The sequence below is a fragment of the Thunnus thynnus genome, chromosome 20 (genome assembly GCF_963924715.1).
Source record: "Thunnus thynnus chromosome 20, fThuThy2.1, whole genome shotgun sequence".
Classification (NCBI taxonomy): domain Eukaryota; kingdom Metazoa; phylum Chordata; class Actinopteri; order Scombriformes; family Scombridae; genus Thunnus; species Thunnus thynnus.
In genome coordinates, this window is record NC_089536.1 from 2,410,957 (window position 1) to 2,438,070 (window position 27,114).

The following is a 27,114-nucleotide window of genomic DNA, read 5'->3' on the forward strand; positions in this document are numbered from 1 at the left end:
ATAAACAATAATTTCAATAAACAGTTTTGTGTTCAGGGCAAACATGAATCACTAGTTCAGTTTGTGAGTTTCAGTGCACATTTCAGGACATATTGAGTGTAAATACCACTAAACATGGAGAGACAGAGAGATAGTAATAGTGATACTAAAGATCTAAGTAAAAATAATTCATTAAAGATAAATACATAGAAAAAAATACAGTAAAAAACTAACAATACAATACTAACAATACTTCTTCTAAGAGTAAAGGTCTAATTGTTAAATGTATAACCTGAGTTAACATTTCCATAAACAACAACAAATACACAACAAGAGAAAGAACAACTCACATAGTCTGGTCAACCATCAGAGACAATATATGAATACATATATATACATATACAGTATAATAGACATCAGAGCACCTTAACTGAAGAATAATTTATCTGCTACCTTGAAGAAAGACCTCAGTGTTTTCTGTAATCTGGCTGCTGAATCTCTCATCGTACTCCTACTTCATCCCAGTTTAATGAAATGAAGAATATCTCAGACCCGTAGAGAACGAGGAGGTGGGGTCGGGGATTTCCACTTTAATAGAATCAGACGCCTCGCTAGCAGCGTAGCATCGGCCTCGGAGTCTGTCTCGTACTTTGACAATGATACAGTGGAGGGAGAGACTCCAATAATAAGAGCTGTCAGGTTCAGCCGGCTCAAATGTTATTCCAACACTTACTGAAATACTGTTAAAGATTTCTGTCCAATAACTGTGCAGGGAGAGATGCGACCAAAGCGTATGAGTGTATGTGGTACGAGCTGAATGACATCTGTCACCAGTAGGGTCGACGTCACCGTAGATTCTAGCTGTCCGGGGGGATTTTACACCAGATTGGCCTCGCACAGATAGATTTCCTCTTCTACATCTTCCCGTTGACTTTTAATATTATATATGGACGTGGGACATAAAGAGTGATTATACATGACAGATATCATACCGTTTGTGGATGACAGTGGAGTCAGAAAGGAGTCAGTGGGTGCAGCCTCTGGAAGGCTACGGGGATTAACAAAGCTACGGATTTGTGGGTATCTGAAGAAATGTTGATTTGGGAGTATTTCTCAGAGCTGCTGATCCTTTAGGGTACTCAGTGTTTCCCCTATGATTGTTTGGGCCTGGCGGGCCGCCAACGAGAACCAAATATCCATTCATTCAGAAATCAATAACGCTTGGGAGCCTCTGTGCAGCGCTGTTCCGAAACGTGAGTTAACCTCTGTGTTGTTGTCTGGGAAACTCTTGGTAGCGTAACTCCTTTTAAGGAATAGGGAAGTACGTATTTTGTGCGCGTGAAAGGTTACGTGAGAGAGCCAGCGGCAGGAAATTGACGGTGAATGCGAGCGGAGCAGAGGAATCTGGAATCTGGCAGTAAATGTACAGTACAGTGTACAGTGTGTCTGTTCATAAATGCTGCAGCTTGTCAAGACCAAGAAAAGTTATGTCTGTTGTTTCCTCAACCGCTGGAAAATGAAGGGGGTTAGCTCCAAAGTTAGCAACAATGGGTTAGCTTAACCTGCAGACGCTGCTGCTACTAATACCCCAAAGGACCTGAACATGAGAAGTTTCCACCTATTAGAGAAGGATGAAAGATTGTGATTAACAGCTACTGGAAGGAGAGAGTTTGCAAACCAAAGTAGCATCTGAACTGATTCCATATTTTAAGTGTTGATTTAACAATGACATTTTTAGTGCTTTAGGGAGAAACAGAAAAAATTTATGGGGGCATGAATAAGAGCCTGTAAATGAGGCAGGTGTAGCTGAGGAGGCCTCCACAGTCATCCACATAGGACGTGAAGGTGAATTATCCAATGCACCCAATATTGCATTAATCTGAGATTAGCAGCCCGATAGTAAAACTTACAATTAGGCAAAGCCAGGCCTCCAACAGGCTTCAGCCTTTGTAATGAGGCTTTGCAACAGATCCTCATACCAAAATGACAGAATAGGTCTATTTCTAATGACTCCCAAAATGTCCTATATGAGTGTTTTCAGCGCCCTCTGGAGGACAGATGGGGACCAGAAGAACGACCCATAGGACAATTTTATAACATAATGGTGTTTTATGGTGTGACAGTGCTGTGGTTAAGGTCTGGTTGGTTTTAGGCACAAAAACCACTTAGTTGGCGTTAGGGAAAGATCATAGTTTGGACGCCTGAGCCATGGGGACTGCCTTTTTTCTATCCAGCCATCCCCCCAAACCCTCCTCCTCCTGATAAGGAAGTCACCTTATATTGGCATCTTGAGTCAGACTTTTATTGATAGCCCATTATATATTCACCTACTAACTGAAGGTGACCTAAATGCTAACAGCTTCTCTAATCTGTATTCAACCAGCTGGATTTTAGAGGCAAAGAAAGACCATAATAATCTTAATTTCACAAGCAACTGAAGACCTAATTGTTCAAATTAACCACCGCTGGATTGAAATTCAAATATCACTAAAATGGCCTCAATAATTACATCAAGAGAAAGAAGAACATCCAAAATAAGAAAAAGGAGATCCCTAGAAACACATTTGACACAAGAGGAGCATAAGAAGTTGGTCAGAATTGCAAATGCTCAGGTTTTTTCCTCAGTGGTCTCTGCCGTACAAAGAACTACTCTCTGGAGACTGAAAACATGATCACTGATATTAGTCTTTGGCCGTGTCTAAACAAACTAACGAGAGCAAACTCTTCATAATGAAGGAACATATGAGAATTGCAAATACTCAAGTTTTTTCTCATATTAAGGAGAGAAGAAGCTACTATTATAAAAACTCACACACCATTTCAGAAGATAAATAGTTTAGGACTGCGTTCTTGGACATGGTCACTGGTCTCTGCCGTACAAAGAACTACTCTCTGGAGACTGAAAACATGTTCGCTGATATTAGTCTTTGGAGCCGTTTCTAAACAAACTAATGAGACCAAACTCTTCATAATGAAGGAACATGGCACCCAGTGCAGCGGTGTGACTCACTGACGGGGTTTTATTAGTTTTTGGCAACAACGGAGGTCTACGGCACAGAGGAATCAAACACATCAGGCTTTGGATACACACAAGTATTGGTAGTAGATCAGTTCATCGTTGGTTTGGATCCAAACATGAGATTTGTTGGCAAGAAGAAAAATATAGAAAATCACCAGACTGATCCTATAAGGAGTGTTGGGTGGGACGTTTCGGGCCGATGGAACCTGCGACGTCTGCTCCACCACAGACCTGTAAAGTCCACAGTCGCAGGCCTGTGATGTGATTTTTATAATGGAGTTTTTACTTGAGAGGCGGACGTGTCACTAATTGCTTTTACAGAGTAAAGAGACGTGTGGAAGCCGCCGCCGGTCACAGGTCACACCAAACACTGCAGCAGCAGAGTGTTACAGCTCCGTGTGGGCACGTTAACCCTCAGCAGCGGGATTCCCAACAGGAACCAGCTCCCCACATTCAGGGCCTGTTTGTCCCCGTCTCAGTGCGGTCCAGCTCAGCACAGTTGGCCCTTTATCTCAGCCCGGCTTTTTCAGCATTAGCGTCTTAGACAAGAGTTGTTTTTTATCAGGCTCATAATTTAACCTTTACAACATGAGCAAACATTCCAACGGTTTTTGCCTTCTGGCTGCAGGCGCTCAGTCCGAGCTGCTGCCTCGCTCACTAATTGAAGTGTGACCATTTAAGCATCTTTTTCTGGTTCCAGCCTTCATTTATCGGCTGCTGGGATTAAATTATTACCACAAAAGCTTTCATTCTTTACACTTAAGCTGTTAAAAAGACTCATTTGGTCTCATATTCACTCTTAAAACCACATATTTATCAGAGAAAATGTGATATAATTAGCCAGTCAGACAGAAAATCCTGTTTAATTCAATTTTCAATTAATAAAAGTCTTGGTTGGTTGAGGAATGAACCTGAAAACACTGTCAGTATATAGAAATTAAAACATCATCACATCAGTTAGTCCACTATAGAGAAAATGCTGCATGATTTAAGCTCCAGGCTGATTTATATTCTCAGACATATGATTTTCTGTCCCTCTCAGTGGCAGATTTTCCACATTTTGAGGCTGAAGTTTAGAATGAAATAGCTGACTGAGATGGATATATGCGGTTATAGTTTGTCACCTTCTCTTCCAGTTCAGATCTGTTTTAATGTCCCAGCTGACCGAGCAGTTGGTGGATGCTCCTGTTATGAGTCCAGCGTTATGAAAAGACATAAAACAACTGATGGAAAGCAGCAGGAGGAGAAGAAGCGCTCTGCTGTGCTGCAGAAGCTGGATCAGTCTAAACACACGTTGAGAGCATCTCACCAGGAGAGTTATAAAATAAACACGACCCTGGCACCAGAAGAACTCGTAAAAAACTCCTCTGGCAGTTTGTCTGTCTGCAGCGAAGAGTCTCTGCACGTCTGCTGCTGCACTGGAGCTCATTCACACCAACACTGCACACATTCACACACTGTAATACACACTGCACACATTCACACACTGTAATACACACTGTAATACACACTGCACACATTCACACACTGTAATACACACTGCACACACACACACACTGTAATACACACTGCACACATTCACACACTGTAATACACACTGCACACACACACACACTGTAATACACACTGCACACATTCACACACTGTAATACACACTGCACACACACACACACACACACACTGTAATACACACTGCACACACACACACACTGTAATACACACTGCACACATTCACACACTGTAATACACACTGCACACACACACACTGTAATACACACTGCACACACACACACTGTAATACATACTGTACACACACACACTGTAATACACACTGTAATACACACTGTACACACACACACACTGTAATACACACTGTAATACACACTGTACACACACACACACTGTAATACACACTGTAATACACACTGTACACACACACACACTGTAATACACACTGTAATACACACTGTACACACACACACACTGTAATACACACTGTAATACACACTGTACACACACACACTGTAATACACACTGTACACACACACACACACACTGTAATACACACACACTGCACACACAGACACTATAATACACACCAACACTGCAACCCATGTTACTGTTGCACCAGTCAGCGCTGCAGCCATTAGCACCACTGTGACCATCACAGCAACACTGTTTACAGCAGGCCTGCTGGTTGTGGTGGAAATTACTCAAGTACTGTACTTAAGTATCATTTTGATGTAGTTTATTTGAGTATTTTTACTCCACTACAATTCAGAGGAGAGAATTTGTTGCCAACATTTAGTCTAATAGATTTATTTGACAGCAGTAATCATTGGTTACTGCAGGTTAAAGGAATAGTCAACAAAGGTCAAACAAACTATCAAAATATCAAACTATAAGAGTCTACACACAAACATGTTACTTGTTACTTTTACTTTTGATTTATGTACATTGTGCTGATGATACTTTATTGAAGTGAGTATATTTATAGTACAGTTATTATAAATGTTAACAGTGAGTGATGTCTGATATCACTAATACTGATACACCTAATAATTATCAACATATGGCTATAGTAGCGGCTATGTCTGTGCGTGCTTGTGCGTAAAGTGTGTGCGTATTGCGGGATGGGAGGGAGTTTTCGGGTCAACATGGAGGGCTGGTCTCTTTACAATCAGAGAGAGAGAGCGGGATTACATCACCGCCCTGCTGGATATTTGGGTGCAGTCAGAGGCGCCTTCAGTTTGGCTGCAGGAGGACCAGAGGCAGCAGCAGCAGCAGCAGCAGCAGCAGCAGCCGGTGCGCCAACATGTGGACTGAGAGCAGCGACCTGCGGGCCGCTGAGCCGTCTCACCGGGACCTGCTGACCGGGAAAGCTCAGGGCTGAGTCCGTTTCTTCTCCAGCAGGGACCCGGGTCATGGACTGTGAAGTGAGGCGGGGAAATCCCTCTGTTGCTACCTCTCTGTGCTCCGCTGACCCGCCAGCAGCTGTCTGAAAGTTGCTGAGAAGTTTTGGAGCGTGTCGCGCCGCGGTTACTCCCCCCGGTGCGAGCGGTGCGTCTGCTGCGCGCTCTCGGCTCAGACTTGGATATCTTCCCTGCAGCCAGACACTCAGAGGGAAACCCGGCGCCTTTCTGTTCTTTCGGGAGGATTATCCCTGAATATTCTGACTGTCTCTGGAAACTGTACAGAGGAGATGGATAAATCCTGTTATTTGATGGCTGTGTTTATGCTCGTGTTTTCTCTGGGCTTCAGGATAGAGGAGGGCATGTGCCAACACTACTATCTCCTCCGTCCCATCCCCAGTGACACTCTGCCCATAGTGGAGCTAAAGGAGGATCCGGATCCAGTGCTGGACCCGAAAGAGAAGGACCTGAACGAGACGGAGCTCAGGAGCACTCTGGGCAGCCACTTCGACCCGCACTTCATGTCCGTGTCCCCGCCGGAGGACAAATACGCGGGGAACGAGGATGTGAGCGACGCGGACCTGCGGCAGAAGCTCTCCGGAGCGATGCCCAAAGAGATCCGGGCCATGGAGTTCGAGGTCCAGCATGGCAAGAAGCAGAAGCCGAGTAAAAAACTCCGGAGAAGGCTGCAACTGTGGCTGTGGTCTTACGCCTTCTGCCCGGTTGTTTACGCATGGAACGACCTGGGCAGCAGATTCTGGCCGCGCTACGTGAAGGTGGGGAGCTGCTACAATAAGCGGTCTTGTTCAGTCCCTGAAGGGATGGTCTGCAAACCTGCCAAATCGACTCATTTTACGATCCTGCGATGGCGCTGCCTGCAGAAAAAGGGGGGTCTGAAATGCGCCTGGATACCTGTTCAGTACCCCATTATATCAGAGTGCAAATGCTCCTGCCCGAACTGAACATGACTCTCTGTTGCTGCAATTATTGGACGAGTCATTAAAATCAAAGTTTCATGATTATTTTTATACACATGCTGCAAAACTTACCGATCTGTACAAGCCATTTAAACCTGTAATGAGTCTTAAAAACTTGTTTTCCTGCAACAAAGTGAAGAAATGTACCACTGATTATATATAAAAAAAACTTTATTCCAAAATCAAATCAGCTTTTTGAATCTTCTTCTGCCTGATGTTTCAACACGTTGTCTATAAAAGATTCATATTTAAAAATCAGCTTAAGAAAATACGATTTTAAGACTGAATATAACTTAGATGACTTGTTAAAAATTGACATTTTTTGCAGTGCACTGTCCAGTGTCAGAATGTATATTTGATGTACATGTTTTTATTTTATTTTATGACAGAACTTTGTATAAAAAGGTCAGTATTATTAATATAATCAAATCTACTGTATTTGTTAAACGTATCTTGATTGTATCTGTTTATATTTATAATTGAGAGCATCAAAATCTTCATATGAAGGAGTTTTGAAGCTGTTTTCTGTCAACGGAAATGAATTTATGGACCTCTGTGGGGAAAATATGAAGATTTCTGCTCCAACTGTTCAAATGTTTGACTCCAAATTTCTGACAGAGACAAAAATCATGAATACAGACTGAATATATTTTTATTCAGCGCTCACTTTTTAACAACATGTCAGTTTGAATCAGAACTCTGCTGTCAAATAAAAAAAAAAGGAGAGTTGGTTTATAAATAATGTGACTCAGACTCTGTGTTGGTTTGTTTCTTGTCCTGTCTGGTGTGTTGAAGTGAAACCAAACGGACGACCGTGAGGACGTTTGGTTCCAGGTGTGGTTTCACCTGCCGGCCTCACAGGAAGTGTGCCACAAAAGAAAAGTGTAGCTTTTTGTTCCGAGACGCGTCAAATGTCTGAAATTCAACCCTTCACCTGTAGACGACTTTTCTTTTCTACTCAATCAAATCACAACCAGATAACTGCTTAAAAACTCCAAAAAACAACCCATAAAGACCGGAGAGAAGAACAGAATTTGTACTAATTCTGTACCTCAGTTATTTAATTTATGGGAGACTTTTTACTTTTTCTCGTCTACATTTTCAAAAATAAATATTGTTCTTTTTACTCGACTACATTTACCTCACGTCTGGTGTCTCCGGTGACTTTACAGATTCATGTTCTACATTCAATGTGAAATTAGATCATAAAATATCAATTATAACTGTTATAACTATAACAGCAGTACAGCAGCACATCAAAGACACAATAATGATCATTTACATACAACAAAACAGGGAAGATATGTATAGCTGTAGGGAGGAGAGAAAGCTTAAAGTGGTTGTTTTAACGTTTGCAGGCTCTCTAACGTCTACCTGAGTCTGTGTGCATGTCTGACAGCAGTTCTCTCATTAACGATGTGAAGAGACGGGTTTTCTTTCTTCCTTTCATCCCTGTTTTAAAACTAACTAACTAAAAACTCACTCATCACACATAAACACCCAAAATATAAAGCTTCTTTCTTAGAAATGAAGAATAAGAACAAAGCAATGATACAAAAGCATAATTCAGGCATATTTTTCTGTCTCGTTACACATCCGACTGTTTATTTTCTTATATTCTTATATGCAGCAACTTTTCCCGACTCCGGTCCTGAAAAGGAAGCTCTCCAGGTTTCCTCTGGTTCCTGAGAATAATCATTACTGCTGTCTGAGTCCTTCAATGATTGTGGAAAAGCAGATAACACATTACACCAGTGGTTGGCAAGCAGAGGCCCGTGGGCCAAATCTGGGCCTCCTACAAAAATATTTGGCCCCTTAATGAACGCTGAAGTTTTCCTTTTTATACACGACATGAAATCTTTTGTGCGACTCTTCAGTAAATCCCAATAAATATGAATTTGTAACATCTTATAAACTGAGGAGATGAATCACGTGATGTGGTCGATCTGATCAGAAGAGATTTGTCAATAACTTATTTATTGCGTGTAAATAAGATATAAATTACATTTCTAGTCTCGTAGCGTAACACAGTTCATGTTTGAGTCTTTTTTTTTGCCAAATGAGCTGCTGATTCTCTGTTTACCTTCACTTACTGATGATTTATGACATCTGCCCTCAGATACAACCTAAAACTGTTTATGAACCAGTTTTTTTCTCTTGAATGAGTGACAGTAAATAAACAAACAAAACATACTAAAAGCACCCCCGCCTGTACAATAAACAGCTGGTCCATGGCTGAACATAACTGCTGATATCTGACATACAGACTCATAAAGTTCAGGACAGAATACTGTGAGTTTATCAATATAACAGTGACTCGTCATCCAGAACTGATGGGTTGCAAACGTCAGATCACATTTTGCTCTTTCTGATACCAAGAAAGTCTCACATGTCGGTGTTGTCTCGTCTTTTAGTTCGATTACCAAAAGAGAGAATCAGTGAACAGACTTCTGCTTCTACAAAATGCAGCTGCCATCACAAAAACAAGTCAAAAGGAGATGCTAAAGCACCAGTTTTAGCATCTTTACACCCATCCTGTCCTTTTAAAGTGATTTTTTTACTACTTTAATTTACTACTACTACTACTACTTTTTAATCTTTTAAATGAAAATCAAATCACAACCAGATAACTGCTTAAAAACTACCAGGTCTGCGATACAAATTCTGGACTTTCCCTAATTTAGTAAGTAAAGTGCAGTTATTGACAAATCTGTTCTGATCAGATCGACCACATCATGTTACGTACCTGTGTCATTCATCCCTTGAGTTTATAAGATGTTACAAAGTCATATTTATTGGAATTTACTGAGTTGCATAAAAGATCTCATGTCATCTATAAAAAAGAAAACTTCAGTGAGTCAGTCAGAGTCGACCGTCTCTTCCTCTATAAACCCAACGGCTGCCGTAAGTCATCAAACAGCAGTTAGTTAAGTTTTATTTATTCAAGAAATCTCATTGAAATCAAGATCTCTTATAGAAGAGAGAGACAATAAGATGATTCATTCACATCACAAAACACAAAAACATCATCAAACACAAACACAGACACACTAATTACAACAATCAAAAACATTATGAAAAATATCAGCAAGTAAAACTTTAAAGTTCATCAGAAGAACGAGAGTCTCTGACTTCAAGCTGTGTTACAATACGATACGATACAATATGACGCGATAGGATACGACAAGATACGATACGATACAACACGATAGGATACGACAATATACGACACAACACAATACGATACGATACAATATGATGTGATATGATACGACAAGATACGATACAATACAACACGATAGGATATGATACAATACGCGACATGTTATGATACAACTCAATACGATATGATACAATATGACACAACACGACACGATATGACACGACATGATAGGATACAACACTATACGACACAACACAATACGATATGATACAATATAATGCGATACGATACGACATGATACGACTTGATACAATACGCGATATGTTATGATACAACTCAATATAATATGATACAATATGACGCGATATGATACGACAAGATACAACACAATGCGATACGACACGATACGATACTATATGATATGATACAATCATATCCTGTGCTCCTGTTTCGTAATTTCTCCGTAAATCTCCTGTATTTTCCTTTTTAAATTTTTTTTTTTTACAGTTCCACAGAATCGTCATTGGCCCAACCACGTTGTTTGGGTTAGATCCATAGACCTGCATATACGTATGTGCCTGCTATACCCACAACCGTCCAGCAGGGGGCAGCAAGCAGCATCCTTGTCCCTGTCTTCTCACGACAGTCATTCTAGATGAAATGCCAGCAAAACCCCCCCAAATATCTGTGTAAATATTTACATACATGCTCAATGGTGTCTGCTCACACAGAACTACTCTCTGGAGACTGAAAATGTGACGCTGTTATTAGACTTTGGAGCCGTTTCTAAACAAACTAACGTGACCAAACTCTTCATGATGAAGGAACATGTCACCCAGAGCAGCGATGTGGCTCACTGACGTGTTTTTAATAGTTTTTGGACAACAAAGGAGGTCTACGGCACAGAGGAATAAGATATATCAGACTTTGGATACACACACAATACTTGTTCGTAGTTCAGTTTATTGTTGGTTTGGATCCAAACATAAAGATAAATATAGAAAATCACCAGAATGCTCCTTTAAGGTTGTTAAATAATTCGGACTTATAAAAGAAGCAGGTCTGCTGATGCTTTGTACATGTCAGTGATGACCTCTGACCTTTTCATATGACTCACAGTGGTTTGAGTTACTCTATGAAAAGCAGCATTAAACGTACCGACTGTTAATACAAAGAAGTCTGGAGAGGCAGCCGTCTCTTACTATGAGCCAGAACCTGATCATAAATATCAACCGTGCAACTTCTGTGACTTCCTTAAAGAAACATCTTGCTTTTCAGTTGTCTTTATCCTTTATTCATATTATTCTACCTGTTTTATTGTATTTTAATGTTTTGCCACCCTTTAATATATCTGTTTAAATGATTTTCTCTTAATGTAAAGCACTGTGAGCGTCATGTTGTATGAAAGGTGCTGTACAAATACAGTTGCAGGTGTTTTATTTGAACAAACTACAAATATTTATTTCTATTGTGTGTGTGTGAGGACAGTCTCTCAGTGTATTCTCTCATCTGAGTTTATGCACTTTTTCAATTTGTGCATTAAAAAACCTGAGAGAAAATGGCTGAAATTTGATAAAATCCTGAAATAATGCAAAAATATTTCAACGCTTGTCTGAGGTGTAAAAGTAGTCGTGTGGATAAATGATGACATCATGAATCATGTGACTTAAACGTCACTGAAGAGCTGAAAACATCAGATCTGTGTGGAGTGATGATGATGAGGAGACTGTAACCTTCCTCACATCAATACATGAAACTAACAGAAACGTCATATTTCCATCATGTTTTCCATCGTTTGAGTTTTGACTGTCACTCTTTTAATGACGTCATCTCGTTGTGTCTTCTTCTTCTGCAACACTTTAACAGCGCCGACTGGAGGATTAGCGCCACCTGCTGTTTATCTGCTGATACTCACACAGCAGCAGTGGATGGAAACAAACATTTTGATCATTTTCTGTAAATTAGGTTAAAATCTGAGCTACGTTTGGATGGAGATGTGGTTTAAATCCTTGTTGAACTCTGTGAGTCCTTGTTCTTTACAGATCAGAACCAAACACAGTACCAGTCGTTCATCAGCTTGATTAAAAGAAGAGATCATTTTAATTAGTTTTTCTGCTGCAGGTTCAAAGCACCTCAGAACTTTTTTTTTTTTATTTTATCTGACTCGTCTTGTGATTTAAAGTTATGTGAAGGATTTCATTGATGTGACGCCTCCATCATGTCCTTGACTCAGTTTGTTCTAATGAGACTCAGAGAGATTAAAAGCTGCAGTTTCTTCACTGATCTGATCTGAATTTACAAGAAGACACCAACAAAGTTTATATTAAACATCATTTATATGTTTATCTACTATGAGTAGAATCTTTCCCTGATCTTCAGTGACTGGTATAGTTATTAATGGGAGTGTATAAATGAATTATTACACCAACAAGCCTTGCAAATTAAACAATGAAGTACTCCGTTTGTCCACTTTTGATTTTAATTTTAATGATGTTTTGCCGGGTATTATAATCTATAATACATCCTATTTTATCAGCTGATATATATTATCTGGAGTAATACAGTACAAATACGTCACTCGAGTTTATCAGTTTGGGTTTTTTTGACTGGTTCAATGAGGACAAAACAGCTACATTATGTTACTGCTGATTACAGTTATGAGTTATTTGTTCTTTACTTAAATATTTCCATTTAATGCATCTGTGTACTTCTACTCAGAGAGATTCAGTCGCTTGTATTACAGAGGAAAAATATTACTTGTTATTCTTCTACATTTATCTGAAAGCTTGTTACTGGTTACATCACAGATTCATATTTTACAAACAAAATATATGATCAAGAAATAAGATGTGAGGCACTGTTCTACATTAAAACTATCCAGCAGTATGTCAATGAGCTTCATCTAAATGCGAGTACATTTTGTTGATACACTTCTGTACTTTTACATGAGTAAAACTATGAATGCAGGACAGTATTTTTTACAGTGTAGTACTGATAGTTTTTCTCCAGCGTACTAAATTAAAGGTGAGAGAAGGTGAAAGTAACACAAGGTCTGATTTTGTCTTGTTGAAAAATAAACACAACAGCAATAAATAAATCTCATCGTATCATTCTGAAGACTTTTCTGAAGAGTCAAACCACATGAAATACTTTCCAAATACGTCTCCCAACTCTCACCATGCACCCAGTCTGCTAACCATGGTCCTGAGTCAATCAATCAATCAATCAATCAATCAGGCAGTCAGAGACGGTGGAGAGGGGGGACAGGTGTAGAGGAGGATGTGTTGTGTATTTGTCAGAAGGCGGAGGTCTGAAGAAGGAGGGATGGTGATGTAAAGAGGGGGAGGTGTGGAGGATTGTTGGGTTTCAAACAGACTCTTATCGCTGCAGGGTGGGCAGGTATTCAGGTCGAGGTCATAGACTGACTTTGATGTTGGTCTACATCTGTGTGTGTGTGTGTGTGTGTGTGTGTGTCAGACGGGGCTGGTGACCGGCACTGCCATCCTTACTGAACCTCTTACCCATCATGCCTTTATATACACTCTGATCTCAGGTCAGAGGCCATGATGCATAAAACTGTGTTCGTATGGAAACACACACTTTGATGTGGAAAATCGTTTAAGATGTTCATCAGTTATGACAAAGTGGACTCACAGCAACGAGCTTGACGAGCAAAAGCAGCTTTTTCCCCTGGGTTTTACCTCTCAGGCTGACTACAGTCTGCCAACACTGTTTGTATATTTTTTTTGGGCCTGCAGGCAGTACTCAGGGCTCCGAATTATACTTCCATCTTCTCTACATGTTTTCCACTTAAGAAAAAATAACATTTAATTTATAGCTTTATTTACAGTTAATATTCTCTTACCACTTAAATAAAACATCAATCAGTGATACAACAGTATAGTACATTGTTCTTTGTAGAAAAAGCACAAATACAACATTATAATGAAGTATCAGTTCTCTATCAACTACGGCAAACACTCGCTGTCTTTTCTATATTTCTCTTATTGTCAACAAATCTCATGTTTGGATCCAAACCAACAATGAACTGATCTACTAACAAGTATTGTGTGTGTATCAGTGGCGGCTGGTGACTCAATAAAATTGGGGAGGACAGGAGGAAAACCAACAAACCGCATCAAACTATATCATTGTCCCCCACCTGCTGAAATCAGAGGGGTGGGGGGCAATTTTATATGTCAATAAAACAATTTGCTTTTAAAAACAAGAACTACTCTCTGGAGACTGAAGACGTGATGCTGTTATGTTACAGAAAATCACCAGAATGATCCTGTATGAGTCTACAGCCATGCTGGCGTAACATAAACACACCGGACAGCTGAGGCTGATGGGAAAGTCATTAGTTTCGCAGGTTTTTAGTTATAAACCAAAGTATTGGACAAAGTTACATTTTGACCAGATGGTGGCGCCAGATGAAAAGTCAGGAGATCAAAGTTATTATAATTCACGCTGATGGGAACATGAATGTCTGTATAAGATTTCATGATGATTCATCCAATAGTGTTTCTGTCTGGACCACAATGGTGGACTGAATGACAGATAGTGACATCACCATATTGTCATTTTCTTGAAGAAAAGCCATAAAAAGTCTCCAGTAGTGATACGTAGAATAGTTTGAGCCTTACTCACACACACACACATATATATCCAGTTTATATATGTAGTCACACACACACACACAGCAGGACGGAGCTCTGAGAAAACAAACTGTGGAGGTTCTGACAGGTCGGACTGGGAGAAGCCGGGAGAAGTCGGATGTCACACCGAGACGTTTCGAGGTTTTCACTCTGGTGCGAGGAGACAGCCGGCTTCTGCAGCCACCCACCAGCAGGCCCGCCGCCGCCAGTATCCCACACACACACACACACACACACACACACACACACACACACACATACCACACGAACACACACACACACACCACACATACACAGTTGTGTTTCCATCACTTCAAAGGACATTAGACTTATCCTAACCTTAACATAACCCTAAACTAACCTTAACTTTAAACCAAGTTTTCACCCTAAAATTAATGATTTCCATGAAGGGGACTTGCTTTTTGTCCCCATAAGGGGGGCGAGTCCCCACAATAAGAGGAAGACCTGGCACACACACACACACACACACACACACACCAGTCTTAAAAAGACTCCACATTGTTTCACATCCTCGCTGTTGACTCGTCAGTCTAAATCCAGCTGGAAACCCAAAAATGCCACCCGAACCACTAACTGCCTCTCGTACCGTACGTATCAAATACTTCTCAATATTAGAATAAATGAAATGTCTCAGAGCCATTTAAAGATCCAGCAGCCATTTTCACCAAGTTTACAACATGAGATTGTTTTGATTGGTGAAACGTGTCAAGAAGAGCGTGTGAGCATCGACGATCATTTGTGAACATCACACAGCCGCCATTTACAATCTGAGTGTCACTCGCAAATAACTCTTGTGCGACTGGACTGTGTTTCACAAGCTTTTTGTAAATCTATTACAAAGCTTGTGATGGATTCCTAAGTTAAGTAACTATTAACTAGTTTCGAACTAGTAATTTACTACATCAGGTTGCACTGTTACATTTTAAAGGACACATATTCTGCACATTTCCAGCTCTATATTTATATTCTGGGGCTCTACTGGAATATCTTTGCATGATTTCCAGTTAAAAGCTCCTTATTTATCTTCTACTGGTCCTTTATGCAGCCCCTCAGTTCAGCCTCTGTCTGAAACAGGCCGTTTTAGCTCCTGTCTCTTTAAGGCCCGCCTCCTGATGAGCCCACTCTGTTCTGATTGGTCAGCTTCAGGAAGCTTCCTCCAACTCCAGAGGCTACGTAAACAAATTATAGTAGCAGGATTTCACTTCTTTTTCTCCTTCTTTACTCCAAATGTCAACTTCTCAAATCCATCCGTACATGTTGGAGCTGAACAACACATGGAAACACCTTAGCAACCACCTTAGCAACCACCTTAGCAACCAAGGCTACTGAACAGACTGCTGTTTGTAATTGTGCGCAAACAATCTGACGTCATCATGAGGAGGAAGTAGAGGTAACGTTGCAAATGAAGCGTTCAGAGCAGGTTGAAGCCCTGACTTTTGACTTGCAGGCAGCATTTCTACACACGTTTACCTGAAGTTTACCATGTTTAACATCCAACATCAGAACAGGATATAAATAACAGAAAACCTCTAAAAGCTGAACATGACCCTTCCCCTGAGGAAGCTTCCTGAAAGCTGACCAATCAGAACAGAGTGAGCTCATCAGGAGGCGGGCCTTAAAGAGACAGGAACTAAAACGGCCTGTTTCAGACAGAGGCTGAACTGAGGGGCTGCATAAAGGACCAGTAGAAGATAAATAAGAAGTTTTTAACTGGAAATCATGCAAAGATATTCCAGTAGAGACCCAGAATATAAATATAGAGCTGGAAATGTGCAGAATGTGTCCTGTAAATCACGTCTGGAGGACTTGTTAGAGAGTAAAATGTTAATTGAGCACAAAAATGACTAAAACAATTTAACAATTTATCGGAAATGCTTCGTTTTTTCATGTCAGTGAAAGATAAGTGAAGTAAATTCTCACACGTGACATTGAGCGTATACAGACAAAGGTGTGTGTGTGTGTGTGTGTGTGTGTGTGTGTGAACAGGCTGCAGGTCTGTGTTGACAGTTAGTGGTGTTAGTACAGCAGCAGATTGATGACAGTCTGGCTGTCTTTGTGCCAACAGGGAGACTCCTCGAGCCCAGACAGACACACACACAGTTAGCTGTTAGGTAATCCCAGGCTGCCGTCACTGTGTGTGTGTGTGTGTGTGTGTGTGTGTGTGTGTGTGTGTGTGCATGTAACAGGTATAACTCATGTTGTGGGGACATAAATCTGTTTACAGTCACATTGTGGGGTAACGTAGATCATCAAAGATTTGTTGTAGCAGGTTTTAAGACATAAAAATACTCTGCTTGGAATAATAATTTGTGTTTAATGTTTTTTTTTTCCACAAAAAATCCTTAAGTGCAGTTTTTTGAATAAACTTTAAGGGGAAAACACACAGAAACCAAAATAATGGAGATGAAAGGAAGAAAGTTGTTGTTGCATAATCTTAAGGTGCCAGGTTTGTGCCTCTCATACAATAATCGCTTTAAAGATGCAATTATTTTCATTATCGATTAATTGATTAGTTGTTTGTTCTATAAAATGTCAGAAAATGGTAGAAAAAAAATTTAAAAAGTCTCTCTCCCAAATCCAAATGTGTTCAGTTTACTGTCATAGAAACCAGAAAATATTCACATTTGAGAAGCTGGAATCAGAGAATTTCGACATTTTCTTCTTAAAAAATGTCAAACATGACTAAAAATATTTTATGATAAAGTTAAAATGATTTTGTTACAACTAGAAACTGAAGCTTTTCTACTCCACTACATTTATTTGACAGCTTTAGTTACTTTTCAGATGAAGATTTGACACAATGGATAATATAACAAGCTTTTAAAATACAACACATTGTTAAAGATGAAACCAGTGGTTTCCAACCTTTTTGGCTTTTGACGTCTTACAAAAAGCAGTGTGTAGTCGGGGTCACATTTCACATGTCTATGAGTTGTTAACAGCTCCACCAAATAGTGATTTTTCCCTCTAAACTTCTCACATGCTTTCATTTCAATAAATGTTCAAATGATCCAATATTTCAGCAAAAATCAAAGATTAGAGAAAAAGTCAAAAAACTGAAAACAGATTTGTGTATCAGAACTTTGTTTTTTCTTCTTTCCTCTCCCATTAATCATCTCACCACCCCTCAGATTTATCTGCTGACCCTTTGGAGGGGCCCCGACCCCTAGGTTGGGAACCACTGGACTAAACTAGCTAACTGTATATAAAGTAGTGTAAACTAGCTCCACCTCCAGCAGCTACAACAGTAACATGCTGCTCTAACACTGATGCTTCACTATTAATAATCTAATGATGTCATATATAATAATATATCAGTCAGAGGGACCAAACCACTACTTTTACTGCAATACTTTAACTACATCAAGCTCATAATACTTATGTACTTTTACTGCAATACTTTAACTACATCAAGCTCATAATACTTATGTACTTTTACTGCAATACTTTAACTACATCAAGCTCATAATACTTATGTACTTTTACTGCAATACTTTAACTACATCAAGCTCATAATACTGATGTACTGTAGGAGTATTTTTCATGCAGGACTTTTACTTGTAATGGAGTATTTTTTTTATTGTGGTATTACTTTTACTGAAGTAAAGGATCTGAGTACTTCCTCCATCACAGGCTGATTTTTGGAGCAAATTTGAGAAAACCCCGTCTGTCCATCATCCAGCAGCCTGCAGGCTGGTCTGACAGCCACTAGAGGGCAGCAGTGTGTTTCTGTCTGTCATTCATCCTCCATTAAAATGAATGAAACTGACAGAGTGTGAAGGTGTGTGTGTGTGTGTGTGTGTGTGTGTGTGTGTTAGTTGTGTGACTGAACGTGAATCATCAGTGCCAAAGTACAAACTGCAAAAATGATGATTACATGAAACTGTAGTGAGTGTGTGTGTGTGTGTGTGTGTGTGTGTGTGTTAGACAGGGAGGGGGGGTGGGAGTGGGGGGTGAGGGGGGGTTACACTGCCCCACACTGTTCAAACTGTTTATGCATACCAGTGTGCTGTGAGGGCCCCTCTGTCGCTGCCTGTTTACTCAAACTTATTTTGGGAAAATTCCACCTCTCTGCACGGCTCTGGCCATAAATCACTGAATCTGCAGCTTTGTGGGATGATAGCTTCTGTCAGTCACACACACACACACACACACACACACACACACACACACGCTGCAGTCAGCTGACCTGCAGACCTCTCCTCTGTCCTCTGTGTGTTTTTGTTGGTGTAACTAAGTACGTTTATTTAACTTCTTTCAGTGTTTTCAGATTTTAGGTGAACATATTATTATATATATTTCAATACGTTAATCTCAGCTGCAGGTAACTGGACTGATGGATTTATTAATCTGCTCAGATTATCATTCCGTTGATCAATCCGTCTGTTTTCTAGGTTTATTTACCTGTTTGCACATTTTATTAATCCGTTCACTTCTTCACTGTCAGTTAATGTTTATGAATTTATTTATTCATTTAATTAATCTGTTCATTCTGTCATAGATTAGTGATCCATCCATTCATTCTATTCATTCCAATAGCAGATTATTGATCCTTTAACTCGTTCACTTTATTGATCTGTTTGTTCAGTTTATCAGCCAGTTTCATGGAGTTTAATCAGTTTGTTCCATCAGTTCATCATTGCGATCGCAGATTATTAATCCCTTGATTCGATCTCTTTATTAATCTCTTTATTTAACGCTCTGATCACTGTAGAAGCCACGTTTTCTACCTGAACCTTTACATTTCTGTAGAAATGTTGATTCAAAAACTCAAACCTAAACCACGTCTCCACTTTCCAATCTGTTGATTGATTAGTCTGTTTATGAATCTGTTTGCTCTGATTATTGATCCCTTCATATTAATGAGTCCACCTGTAGACTCACACAGCAAACAGCAGACTGAGACATGAAAACCAACAGTGGAGGTGATGAGAAGTTAAAACACTTCACTCTCTGACCGACGGCGACATCTGCTGCCCAAAACATGAAGCACAAAACAAACCAACATTTAAAGTCTTTAGGTACTTATGGTTTATTTCAAATACCTTCAAAATGGCAGAGAGGCACACAGGCTACAAGTGTCTGAAGCTAGTAAGCCAATATGAGCACCAGATAGATATCACATGAGAAAAAAAAACAAAACATATTTACAAATATAAATTAACACATATTTCAACTCCAAGAGACACTGTGACGGCAGATGTATTAATAAAATAAAGTGATGGTGGAATGTCTTGTTTGAGATGATGAAAAGAAATAAGCTTACATTTATTTATATTGTGCGTAGTGCAAGAAATACTGTCAATAATACAAATTCAAATAATAAAAAACAGATAATTCACATTCGTAACACCTTTGGTCCAAAGAGAACTGAAAGACGATTACAAAAAAAAAAACCCCCAGATGTGTGGATGAAGATTTACCGATAACAGACAAACTTCACTTGTTTTTTTTGTTTGTTTTTTTGTTTTTTTTCTGTTAACGTCATGCTGCCACATATTTAAGTTTGGATACAGGTCCGACAAGCACAAACGTTCCTACTCAAACTAATGGTCACAAGCAGCTGGACAGTGGCAGTGAGCTGTGAGAGGAACCTGAGGCACTGGAGAGGTGGTGTCGTACATCCATCTGGAGGTTTCAACCCCGATTCCAAACCTTTTCAGAAAACGCAATCCGCAACAGGAAGTAGTGTTCGTGACTCGCCGATCGGTTCGTCGCTGCTGAGAAGTTCAATTAAAGTCGACATGAAAGGTGAAAAAAAAAAAAAAAAATCTTTACTCAAGGTCCACTTACTATATTTTTTTTTCCAGGGCTTTCAACTGCACCTCATGGTCTTCATCAACAGACAGAGGGGGGTTATACAACCGCCTGTGCAATCACATGACCACGACTGAGCAAACTATCCATTGATGAAGACTATGAGCCGCGCTCGAAAGCTCTGTGAAAAAAAAGCCAGCAAGTTCACCTTGAGTGAAGACACTCGTCAACTACCTGCGGTATCGCATCATCACACGACCAAACGTTCCCACTGATAAACTTCCGTTCACGTGACGACAACTGAGCTAACTCTAGCCGCCGATGAAGACCATGAGCTGTGCTTGAAAGCTCTGGGGGAAAACAGCTAGAAAGTTGAACCTTTATCGAACCAAAAAGATGCATTTTAATGCCGTCCGGCTTTCAGTGACGTCTGAGGCGTCTGCGGATCTGGACGTGAGGAAAACGTGTCTGTGATTTGGGTGAAATGAGCCTTTAAAGGTTAAAGTTAGTGTTTCATATTTGACGGCTGCTGGAGGGGAAACATTACAGGAAGTAAATAGTATCATCTTTATAATCTGCTCATTAGTTTTCATCAATTAATCATTTGGTCTATAAAACATCAGAACCAGACACGTTCTGAAGATATTCAGTTTATTATCACTGGAACTATTGAATGTTTGATAATGACTCAAACTATTCATCAATTATTAAAACAGTTGCAAATAGTAAATCAATTAATCAATTAAGCGACTAACTTCTGCAGCAGCGCGTCAGAAAACGCCGGATGCTGATTTCCTGGTCGTTGGCGGCGGATAAAACGTCGACTTTTGTGACTTTTCGTTAGAACAGAGATTCTGTTTCCTTCAGTTGAACGTTTGAAAGGACGGAAAACTGAAGTCGGAACGCCGTGCCGACGCGTTTCCAGCTGCTTATATTTGAACTTCTTTTCGGACACAGACTGCGTTTTAATAATCAGGTGTAGACGGGGTCTAAACATCAGGGTTCCTACATTGTTCCTTGATAAATACTTGATTAAAATAGTTTCTTATTCAATATGATCTCCGCTGTGTTTGTGTCTTCTGGATTCGTGAGACTGCAGAACGTATCGAACGATACTTTCCAAACGTTTTGTGCATTTCTCCGCGTGTAAAAGAGCGGAGAGCGAGCGTCTGTAGGAACCCTGAGAGCTGCTGCAGGAAGAGTTGTAAGACAGTTGGGGTCCAGTTCAGCTCAGCAGACTGAAGCATCGTCAGACGTCCTTCAGTGATTTCGAGAGTTGAAGAATCCCACGCTGGTCGGCGACTCCTTCACCGTCACCGTGATGAAGTTGGCCGTGACGTCGGTGACGAACACGTGCTCCAGGAGGCTGCGGGTCGGCCGCCAGTCCGTTTCCGTGTCCGACTCTGTGGCGTCGTTGCCGAGGCTGGGCCTGCTGTTGTTAGGATACAGGACGGCGTCGTGCTCTGATTCGCTGCTGCTGGTCTCGTCGGAGTCGCCGGTGCTGAGCTCGTTCAGGCTGCGGGTCTGTTTCCTCTCGTCCTGCCTCACGCTGCCGTTCCCCCTGCCGGAACCGCCTCCCGCCAGCTTCTTAGTCTCCTCTAACATCTCCTTCCTGTCCTCTCGTAACCTCGCCTGCTCCACGCCGCCGCCTGCTGGCAGACCCGAGCGCTGCCCGGCTGATGTTCGAGTGTCTTTGATGCCTCCCGCTGCTCCTTTTACGACAACTCCGCTCCTTAAACTGGACCTGGACGCTGCGGCGCTGCTCCCCTGCAGGCTGCTGCCGGCCGGCGGCTTGCTGACGCTCTGCAGGTTGAGGGCTCGGAGGCTGAGCGCCTGGTTGGCTCGGTCTCGTGGCGTGGGCGAGGACGATGGTTTGGACTGGAGACTGGAGTTCTGCTGCTTGTGATGAACCAACCCGCTCTGACCTCCGAGGCCCTCCTGCCTCCTCTGGCCCAGCGCGGAGCGATGGACCGCCACCTGGCCTCCAACAAACCCGCCCAGCGACCCCGAACCTCCGCCTGGTTTCAGAGGAGACACTTTGAACCCGTCTCCTCTGCCGCCGCCTGTTTCTGAGATGGAGCGCTTCAGCTCAGACAGCGAGTTCTTACTCTGTGAGGCGCTGGCTTTGTGGGAGGAGGAGGAGGGAGAGGAGGAGGACAGGGAGCGGTTGGTCCAGATGCAGCTGAGGGATCCGGGTTTGGAGGCTCCGGTCTGGGAGAAGGAGCTGCTGGAGGTCTGGGAGGCGGACGCAGCCTCGTCTCTGGAGCTCCGGCTCAGCCCGGTGTAGGTGAAGCTGGCTGGCTGCAGCGGCTTCTTCACGCCGGGCCGCGGCTCCTCCCTGGACGGTCTGAGCGCCTGGTGGTGGCGAGGAGGAGGAGGAGGAGGAGGAGGAGGAGGAGGAGGAGAAGGCGGTCTGCTCTTCGCCTGTCTTAGAGCTCTCAGGTCGGGGGGGAGCGGCTTCCTGCCTCGCTTCTTCTTGCAGGGGGGGTCGGGTTTGGCCAGCATGATCTGGGGCCTCTTCTGGGGGACGGGGTGGACTCGAGGGCCGGGCTTCGCCTTCTTGTGATCTTCATCCTCGGAGGAAGAGGAGGAGGGAGATGACGAAAGGCCAGAGGAAGAGGAGGATGAGGAGCGGCTGTCTTTTGTGGCAGCTGGAACAGGCTGCTGGAAACGTAAAATAAGAATCATGTTGATGTTAAAACCGAAACCCACAAAGTTATAAAATTTACACATTTGAACTAAAGTAGAGAAATAAATATAAATCACCAGAATCTTCCGCGGACGTCCTCTCGGCCTCTTTCCTTTCTTCTGGAACAGAAGCTCTCTCTCTTGTTCTCTAAAATAATAACAACAACAATAATAATGATAATAACACCATTAGAATAATTCATACACATTTGTTCCATGTTACACAGACATTTAAAATAAACAAGCTGTTACAGATTATTCTTATAGCTGTGATAACTTACTAATGATCATTCTGTTGATTATTTTCTCCATTTATTAATTAGCTGTTTGGTAGAAAACTGCGTCCTAAAGCCTGAGACGCAACCTGAAATGTTTTGTTTTGTCCTGACTGACAATCAACAACCCAAAAATATTCAGTTTATTATCATAAAAGACTAAAGAAACCAGAAAATATTCACATTTTACAAGCTGGAATCAGAGAATTTTTGAATTTTTCTTTAAATTTTTTACTCAAAACAATGATTGAATTAACAAAATAGTTGGCGATTAACTTTCTGTCAGTTTAATGATGTTTGACTTTAATATTAATTAAATGTTCCTGCTTTACAACAATTTCAGTCTTTGATCATTTACATGTTTTGTTATTGTTACTACTTACATTAATTAAACTTGCATCATTTTTTTTAAATGATACAGATGTTTCTTATGATTTTAATGTTTATTCTGTAAATCAATAAAAATGTCCCCAACAAATCATTGTTTATGTCTCACAGTGAACATACGGGATAAATACTGTACGTGTGACTATGGAGGAAGAAGAGTGTAACAAAACCTGACCCGTTTACTGAATTGTAATACAATAAATTATAATAAAATGTGACAAAAAAACTACTAGATAAACAAACAACTAGATGAAAACACACCTCTTGTGAAACGCTGCCAGTAACCTCGGGTCTAAAATATTTTCTTCTGGCTCCCAACTGTTGTGCCTGAAGACATCAGAGATGAATCATTTCAATAAAACAGACACAGAAAATCTGAAAGAGATCAAGTCAAGATTTAGTTAATCAATTATTAATCGATTAGTCGTTAGGTAAAGACTAAAACAATCATTCGATTATGAAAATAGTTGCCTATCGGTGGATTAATCAACTAATCATTGCAGCTTTATATTTAAGTTATGATGAGTTTATGTAAATACTGAAGCTCATTTGAGGTTTCACCCCTCAGAATGTGTATGAAAATAATAATTTATGACTTTATGAATGTAAAAAGCAGCTGTTTTCTTCTGTTTCTGGTTTAATGCAGCTTGTGTTATTGCTTTGAGAATGAAAACGGCGAAGAAAAGCCAAGAAATGAGAGGAGAAATTACTTAATTAGAGACTTTCAGCCATTTAAACACGGCCACGTTCTGGTGTTTTGGTTTAGCGAGTGACCGTGTTACCTGGTGACATTCTGACTGAAAGTCACCAATTCACACGGTCACTCGTTAAACCGAAACACCGGTACGTGACAATATTTCACTGCTTTAACGGCTGAAAATCATCAATTAACACGGTCACTCTTTAAACCGAAACACCGGTATGCGACCGTGTTTAATGCTTTAACGGCTGAAATTCGACAGTTGATACGGTCACTCGTTAAACCGAAACACCGGTATGCAACCGTGTTCAATGCTTTAACGGTTAAAAGTCAGCAGTTAACACGGTCACTCGTCAAACCGAAACACCGGTATACGACCGTGTTTAGTGCTTTAACGGCTGAAAGTCATCAGTTAACACGGTCACTCGTTAAACCAATACACCGGTATACGACCGTGTTTAATGCTTTAACGGTTGAAAGTCGACAGTTAATACGTTCACTCGTCAAACCGAACACCGGTCAGTGTTACCGAGAAACCGGCCGTTTCTCCCCCGGTGAGGAAAAGAAACCCCCGGCAGCCGCAGCCAGGCTTTGTTTGGAGCCATGTTTCCAGCGTTAGCTCCTGCTAGCAGCTACTCACTTGGACGACCAGCCTCTCCACTTCACCAGATACTCGAACTTCCCCTGCAGAGAACACAAGACGTCAGACGGGCGTAAAGAACCGGCTCCGGTGACAGCCAGTGTCCGTCCGCCCTGTTGTTTTCTTACCTTTCTCGGCCGTTTGCTGAGGATGCATTCCGCATCAAATACCTGGCCGACCGTGACCCCCTCCATTACTACAGCAGCCCCTCACAACGGCCGGCGAGAGCGCGTCTGACCCCGCACGGCCGCCGTAGGGCTGCAGAAATAATAAACCTTAGTGAGAGAAGATATTTATTTACATTCATGACTTAACATCTGGCCAGAGGCAACAGATTATTATTATTATTAGATATTATTATTGTTATAAGTAGTAACTTAGCAGTGTTATTCCTATTTGTATCAATATTATTACTGATACAGAGAAAATAAAGAAAATTACAGTAAAAAGAAATAAAAAAATTATTATTCTTAGTATTATTAGTTGATGATATAGTTATTAGTATTAGTAATGTTATTATTGATAATGATAATAAATTATTATTTCATTCATTATGTACTGAAATACACGTTTCACACTAGTCCTGCATACTGATACTTAAAATTACATTTCCTTCTAAACAAACAACTTTTGTTTATTTCTTTGTTTTTAATTGTTTTAATGTTTCCTACTTTTAAATATCTGTTGTTGTTGTTTTTTGTTGCCCTGTACATAACTAATAATGTCTGTTACAGTACAGAATTCACATTGTTTTGTATGTGAATTTGTTTTGTAACACGTACTTCGCTTTGTCGAGAGCATAAATATGTTTAGATACTTTTGTTTTTACATGTGCTTTATGAGATTTATCATCTGTTATTACACCCAAAAACCTAAATTCAAATATTCTTCAATATAAACTCCATTTATAGACAGTGAAACTTTTTCATCCTTGTTTTGATCAGTAAAAAACAAGAACTTATTTTCATCAAAACATCTTTTAAGTTTGACCGTTACATTTAAAATGCTTTCTGTTGAAGCTTTTAATTAATCTCTGAACTAAAAATTAAATAAAGTTTAGGCCCCAGAATCAAGCCTTGTACAAACTGTACAAACTGTACAAACTGTACAAACTGTGCATGTTGTTGTCTGTAATCTAAGTAGCTGCTTAACCAGTTTAGAATGACTCTTCTCACTGCGTGTATGTCATTTAGACATATAGATCTATAGTATCAAAAAACACTTTTTAAAAAATCAATAAATACTCTTATTGTGTATTTCTGACTTTCTGTTGCTGTTGTAATAATAATAATAAAGGAAATTAAAAAGAAAACAGAAAAGATTATTATCATTCATATTATTCATATAATTCATATTCATATTATTATTATAAAGAAATATGTATTAATATTTTATTAATTATAAGTTGTGGGCTTTAATTTGTTGCATTTTTTGTAATGTAGGTTTATCAGTAAAAATAAATATTATCACTATTGTAATTAATAGTTATAACAATAATAATAGTCCTTTATTTCTGGTTTTATTTGTTATGTTAGTTTTTTACTTTAAATTACTAGAATTTTTTTTTTCTGTTTTATCATAAATCTAATGACATTTTAAGTTTTTTGTGAAGCACTTTGTAATGTGGATTTGAATATATAATATATATAAAAAACATTATTATTAAAGATAGACTGTGCAGGATTTGTTGGTTGGTGTTTGTAAACACAACGCTCAGAGTTGGCCCCGCCTCTCTCTGAGCGAGCGAGAGAGAGAGAGAGAGAGCATTACCACGCCGGTCTGTAGTGCATCGAGTGGGCGGAGTCTGCGCCCCATTTAAAAAGCGTCTCAGCCGGCGCATACAATGCAAGTGGCAAAAGCAGCGTGTACGCCTACCTCAACCACGTTCACACTGCAAACCTTAGTGCTCAATTCAGATTTATTGCTCAGATCAGATGT

The 27,114-nt window shown here is 40.4% G+C and overlaps 2 protein-coding genes across 3 annotated transcripts; one reads left to right on the top strand and one right to left on the bottom strand.

Moving 5' to 3' along the window:
* The first annotated feature begins 5,273 nt into the window (after nt 1-5,273).
* nog3 (noggin 3) lies at nt 5,274-8,056 on the top strand. The gene has a single exon (XM_067576723.1). The coding sequence runs from the start codon at nt 6,201-6,203 to the stop codon at nt 6,870-6,872; it is 672 nt and encodes a 223-aa protein (XP_067432824.1). The 5' UTR covers nt 5,274-6,200; the 3' UTR covers nt 6,873-8,056.
* Nucleotides 8,057-20,211: 12,155 nt separating this feature from the next.
* LOC137171564 (chromobox protein homolog 2-like) lies at nt 20,212-25,444 on the bottom strand. 2 transcript variants are annotated; one of them, XM_067575574.1, is made up of 5 exons: nt 25,305-25,444; nt 25,177-25,220; nt 24,098-24,163; nt 23,253-23,322; nt 20,212-23,147 (listed from the first exon to the last, which is right to left on the bottom strand). In XM_067575574.1, the coding sequence occupies exons 1-5, from the start codon at nt 25,368-25,370 to the stop codon at nt 21,747-21,749; spliced, it is 1,647 nt and encodes a 548-aa protein (XP_067431675.1). In that variant the 5' UTR covers nt 25,371-25,444; the 3' UTR covers nt 20,212-21,746. The 2 variants fall into 2 exon arrangements, with proteins under 2 accessions (XP_067431675.1, XP_067431674.1); XM_067575573.1 differs by having other exon boundaries at nt 20,212-23,150.
* Nucleotides 25,445-27,114: the final 1,670 nt, after the last annotated feature.